Source organism: Lycium ferocissimum, chromosome 10 (genome assembly GCF_029784015.1).
Source record: "Lycium ferocissimum isolate CSIRO_LF1 chromosome 10, AGI_CSIRO_Lferr_CH_V1, whole genome shotgun sequence".
Classification (NCBI taxonomy): Eukaryota; Viridiplantae; Streptophyta; class Magnoliopsida; order Solanales; family Solanaceae; genus Lycium; species Lycium ferocissimum.
The window spans coordinates 12,861,065-12,867,378 of record NC_081351.1 but is presented as its reverse complement, the minus strand read 5'-3'; the positions used below and the strand labels follow the sequence as shown (position 1 = coordinate 12,867,378).

The 6,314-nt window shown below is 36.4% G+C and overlaps 1 protein-coding gene across 1 annotated transcript; it reads right to left on the bottom strand.

Moving 5' to 3' along the window:
* Positions 1 to 4,445: 4,445 nt before the first annotated feature.
* Positions 4,446 to 5,920, bottom strand: LOC132034613 (uncharacterized). The gene is made up of 3 exons (XM_059425003.1): positions 5,383 to 5,920; positions 5,055 to 5,326; positions 4,446 to 4,847 (listed from the first exon to the last, which is right to left on the bottom strand). The coding sequence occupies exons 1-3, from the start codon at positions 5,918 to 5,920 to the stop codon at positions 4,446 to 4,448; spliced, it is 1,212 nt and encodes a 403-aa protein (XP_059280986.1).
* Positions 5,921 to 6,314: the final 394 nt, after the last annotated feature.

Here is a 6,314-nt window from a genome sequence, read left to right as displayed (position 1 = left end):
TTACTTAATTTGATTGTATGAGGTACAAAATGTAACGAAGCGTATCTCACCCAATATTTCATTATTGACAATATTTCTGGCCTATATTTCGATTGCTCTATCATGAACATTACTTTGATTAACTACACTTATATCCCTCTTGAAAGCATAACGTAACGTTTAGCCATTTGAAAAGACATGATATGGTAGATACAATTCAACATTGGGAATCATTTGAGATGTGCTTTATTTATTGTCATTGAAAAATATAAATACACATGAAATTATTTTTTGCATGAATTTGAAATTTTTTTCCACGTGAATTTGAAAGAATATCCTTCTCCAGATAAGAAAGTTGAAGTTTTTGCAACATATGTGCTTGGTAGTAACAGAATTAAGAATCAATATCTAACAAATTAAATTATAAGTACCAAACAACCACCAAAGGAAGTGGTGCAGCGGATTGAGTTGCTCCTCCCTTCACCAGAGGTCTTTGAGTTATGGGTATGGAGAAAATTCTTGATAGAGAGAGCTTCAGACAAAAATAGGCCCTATATATGCGACACCAATCCGGAAAAAATAGAGCTCCAATGCGAGTAGCGGGCACCGGATGGGAAACCAAACAAAATGTACCAAACAATGTCCCAGATACACACACAAACACTCCAATTAATCTTCCATTTAACACCCATGCATTTCTTAAACACATTCATCTATTCTCCACGCTATTGTTAGTATCATACTAACTCCAATTTCAGATCCTCAAAAAATTTCAGTTCCATGATGTACTTAACTACCGATTGAAAGAGTGAACATTTGATTATGTTTTTCTCTAGTGCATCTAGAGCTATAATTAAGGGCATCAAGAACGAAAGCGACAAAAAGAACGATCTTTCTGTTACTTCCACATGTTGGTTTTCAAGGCAATAAATTTGTTATATATATGTTCAAAGTCAGAGGCGAAAATTTACATATCAAATTGAACTCTCCTATAGCCCACTCACTCCATTTCTAAAGCACATGCTGGTCTAATATAGTAATTCATCGTTCACTAATCCACATAAATAGTTAATTCAAACACTTGGTTTCCTTACTTTCTAACTTTTTCGTTGTTCATATGTAACACTGCCACAAGTTTGATGACTTGGTGTTTTGTTTTTAAAAATAATTGTTGAAAGAATTAATGCAAAAACAAGAGAGGGAGGGGCCAAAGCAGATTAACATGAGTGAAAGTGCAATTGCAACAAGACTCGATCATGAAAGAAAATTGCAGTTGATTCTATGAAAATAAAGCACAATAATAACATAAAATAATGTAGCCAGTAGATTAAGTCTTAAATAAATCTTGTAATAGACTGTGATTTTCTTTGAGAGCTACACTTTTAGCAGTTAGATATTAGTACGTATCATAAGAAGCATGATCCTGTAAAAGCTACAGTTTTAGCAGTTTGATATTATGTATTATATAAGAAGCCTGATCCTACAAATAACCAAAGAAAGTTCTTTAAATTGAAAAACACAAACAGAGCATCAAAAGAAAATTCGAAGAAACTAAACATGAAGAAATTGGCCAAAACAAAGTATATATTTCATACCGAAGCTTTTCATTATAAAATGGCCGCACCGCTCATTACTGAAGTTTGTTGGTGGTCCTCGACACAAACATAAAATAAGTTTACTAAATTACACCTCTACCATAAGTCAATATTAGAATCATACTCATAAATCCCTCAGATTTCTTCGAAATACAAATTAAGACTATCCTAGTAATAAAAATATGGATTTCAACGAAACAAAATAATAAAAAATACCTCTTTCAAAAAGCATATCAAGTTTCCACTAGAATTTGTAGCACGAAATAAAAGTTATTAAAGTTTGGATTGTTTTCGCAAGAAATAAGAGTATCAATACATTATGAGAAAAAATTCCTTGCATATTCATTAAGGTTCAGTTCTCTAATTTTAATAAATGTTTATAATAAGTTTCACATTAAAATAACTTCTGAATAAGAACACCTAATTAAGAGGACGATTCTCAAACTTCTGGAGATATTTAGCAGGCATAAGGAGCATAGATAACACAATTATTAGTGAATTATGTTTTGACTTAACAAACAGTTAAACCGCAAAATAAATTCAAGTTAAATATTTATACTGTATTATAGACTCATTCTTAATACACTAAAAAGCCATAAAATTTTGCACTCAGTTCAAAGTGCATTATTCTATTGTGTCTTGCTACTTTATTTCGTTTTCTAAGCCAGTTCTTCCACTTGACTCTCTAAATAACCATTCTTAAAAATTCAGTAGATGGTTCCCTTTTTTCCCTTATTGAATTCATGAACAATAAACTATAAAGGGTGGGAAGAGAATAAAAAGAATTACCACATTTCGGATGCAAAGAGAATGAACCAGAAAATGTCAAAAAGAGGGCATAGAAGAGTACTTGTCTAGCATTCGAAACATGTATTGTTTTCTTCGAAACAGTGTATATATGAAGCGATGCCTTGCTTCATAAGGGTTAGGATCCTTTCGGTTTAGGATTGCTGTTTGCGTGGCATTTTTTGTTAAATAAATAGGATAATTAAATTTTTTGAGAAGGGTATTTTGGCAATTTAAATAATGTCATTTTAATTAAATGAGTTGGGGGTATTTACGTAATTTAACTTTCAAGTTAGGGAGTTCATGCTTTTAATATAATATAGATATGTAACACGGGCCTTTAATTATTGGTGACGAATAGGTTTTAAAATTGAGTTGGGGTAACTCTAGTTTTTTTAATTGAGTAGGGGTGATAATTTTTGGATTAGTGATTAGGGAGTTTTGACTCACCCCAAAGTTATATTTTTAACACTTAAACCCCAAACTTTATTTTTTACACTTTGCTCCCAAGTTATATTTTTAACACTTTAACCCCAAGCTTTATTTTTTACACTTTGCCCCCAAGTTTTATTTTTAACACTTTGGCCCAACCCATATAAACCCTAGTAAACCAAAAACGCGCCAAAATTTATGTTTGTCCTCGCGCCGTTTCCACCATTTTTGGCTCTTCTTTTTGCTTCGTTTCTTCTTCTTCTTGCTGCTTCTTCTTCTTATTCTGCTACTCGTTTCTTCTTCTTCTTCTTCTTCATCATCATCATCTTGACTGGATTTTGCTCAAGAAAGAAAAAAAACAAGACCACCTGATTTTGCAATTTTTTTACTGGATTTCATTCGTGTAGACTGGGAATTACTTCATAACTCATTCCATTGTTTCGCTTTCTTCTTCTTCTTCGTCCGCCATTGTTGTTCAAGAAAGAAAAACGTGACCACCCGATTTTGCAACTTTTGACCGGATTTTATTGGTGAAGTAATCGGTAATTACTTCATACAAGTGTTTTCCGCTCATTTGGTAAGTACAACAATGTGTTTTTTATTTCAATTTTTCACCGGGTATAAATCTACCGTGATTTTCCAACAACTTAAAGAGTCGTTGTAGTTGTTGCAACATATAATGTGGTTGTAACTTACAACAGATTATGAAAGTTGTTGTAATTGTTAAATAAATAACCTCGCAACAATCTGAGTGAGTTGTTGCAACAGTATTCCACTTGTTGCAACAACTCAACGCGATCCTGTTGAGCCGCCTTCAGCTTTTGTCCGAAACAACCCAAAATCGAAGCCGTTCAACGTATTATTGACTTGCCGCAACAAGTTGTATAATTGTTGCAACAGTGTTCCACTTGTTGCAACAACTCAACTATCGTTGGAGTCGCCTTAATTTTTTGTCCGAAACGTAACCCAAAAACTCAAGTCGCTTCCAAGTTATTTGACTTGCCGCAACAAGTTGTATAGTTGTTGCAACAGTGTTCCACTTGTTGCAACAACCAACTATCTGTTGAGCCGCCCGCTTTCCGAAATAGAACCCAAAAAGCTGAAGCTGCTTCCAACAGATTATTGACTTGTCGCAACAAGTTGTATAGTTGTTGCAACAAAAGTTCCACTTGTTGCAACACTCAACTATCTGTTGAGTCGCCCGCTTTTGTGTCCAAACAGAACCCAAAATCAAGTCGCCTAACAGATTATTGACTTGTCGCAACAAGTGTATTACTTGTTGCAACAAGTAATACACTTGTTGCAACAACTCGATAAATTGTTCAACAGGCCACATTTTGGCTCCAAAAAAACGCAAAAATAATGAACTGTTTATCAACCCATCTTAGGGCTCCAACACCTTTTCAATGATACCTAATGCCCATCTCCATTGCATCCTCCCTACAGAGTTGTCGCCGATTAGACTTTCGGTTTTGTCACGCTTGTGCATTAAGCAAAAGCCTCTATAAAAGCAATTGACCACGAACCACATGCCTTACTAGTGACATTGTGGGGGAGATTCGTAGCCTATTGAATTCCCACGATTCATTCGAGTAACTTTGCAGCAAGTGTGCGAACATTCCACTCGTTGCAATAACTTGGGCCACAATTCCATTACCGCTCCATGAAACAAAAGAAATCAGATTCTTCGTAGACAGGAACATTGCAGTCATACACATTTACCACTCCCTCTTCAATCATGAACTCGAGAGTGACAAAATGTGTGACATTAATATTCATCACTGTTAAAACCCTCTTTGCACCAGCCCATGAGCAGCCTCCCGGGTAGGGTCTGACACCCCTACAATAGTCGACCATATCATCATCCCACTTGAATTCAGCAAGTCTAACCTTCAGAGGCACGACATTTGGAACTGTACTCTCTTTTGTCAATTCTGCGTACCTCTTGGACATGTTGTTGTAAAAGTTGAGGTCCAGGATTATGTCAGTGGAATCATAGTACTCAGGGAAATTGATTTGCCTCATACGCATTAGAAGCAGGACTTCATCTACATACTAAAGTAAAAGTAGTAAAACAGTTAGTTACTTGGTGCAACAGATTCAACAGATTATCTACTTGTTGCAACAACTAGTTAACTTGGTGCAGCAGATTCAACAAAATAAAGGAACTGTTAACAAATCAGTTAACTTGCTGCAACAGATTATCTACTTGTTGCAACAACATACTGAATTAGATAGATATATACAAGTGTTGAAACTTACCCAATCCTCCCACCAAATTTCCATGCTTGTCATAGCCTTGAAGTCTGCTGCTCCAAATTCATGCATTGAGTACATGGTTCTCCCACTCTTTTTGGACCTGATTGCAGTCTCAACCTTTTTCTTTCTTTGGGCATGTACAGGCTTGAAAATGTCCACCTTCTTTAGCACTTTTGGCCCAACATCAAGAAGACGAGTCTCAATTGACTTATCGGGAGTAGCAACAGATCTTCTTGATCTAACTGATGCAAGTTGCCTTGGCAATTGATTTGCCCCTCCTCCGAACATGAACAGGAGTATAAGGTGAGGAAAGACTTTGACGGATTGATACCCCTCTTGGATATCAACCTCTGGATAGAAGTGTTTGTGGCTTCTTGGGCCTGCACCAATTCCTCCACCTTTCTAATCAAATTATCCATTTTGTCCTTGCAAGTGGTGCACTCACAAGCACATGAGGGCACCTTAGAAGTACCGGCACCAACATCAGCAAATCTTCTACCACTCAATCCACCACCACTAAAATTACCACCAAATCCGAAAAAATCACTCAATCCAGCAACTGGAGTAAATCCACTAATATTAGCATCATCATCTCTTAATTTTTCCCCAGCAATACTTGCTGGGACATCATCACCAAGTCCACCACCACCACCACCAACAACATCAACAGGCTGAACAACACCACCAACAGCATCAGCACCACCAACAGCAACATCACCACCAACACCAACAACAACATGACCACCACCACCAGCTACAACATCATCAACCCTAGTGATGGCTGTCACTCCAGCCAATTCCCCTTTGAACCCATCAATCAATCTGTCAGGCACAGATTCTTTGGGCACAAAGGTGACAAGGCATGGCATCTCCAACTCTCTTATTGTTGGGACAAGCCATGGGTTCACAACCTGCAACAAGAAAGTAGATATATCATAATGGTGCTAAATCATAAAAAACAAAACCTATTTAAAATAAGTTATCAGGTTGTTGCAAAAGGTTACACATCTGTTGGACAATGTCCAACAAATAGGTAACTTGTTGCAGCAGGTATCTTATCTGTTGGAAATTTTCCAACAGATGGGTAACTTGTAAGAGCTGATCATCTGTTGGACAATGTCCAATAGATGGGTAACTTGTTGCAGCAGGTTACTCATCTGTTGTAAAAAACTAGTTTCATGTTATAACAGATTCATCTGTTGGGTAACTTGTTGCAACAGGTTAATTATCTGCTGGACATTTTCCAATGCATGGGTAACTTGT

Coding starts and splice junctions, on each gene's coding strand:
- LOC132034613 (XM_059425003.1), bottom strand. CDS start 5,920: ATGCCATGCCTTGTCACCTTTGTGCCCAAAGAATCTGTGCCTGACAGA. Junction 5,327..5,382: donor GAGGTTGATATCCAAGAGGG/GTATCAATCCGT, acceptor TGTTCGGAGGAG/GGGCAAATCAATTGCCAAGG. Junction 4,848..5,054: donor AAATTTGGTGGGAGGATTGG/GTAAGTTTCAAC, acceptor CTTTTACTTTAG/TATGTAGATGAAGTCCTGCT.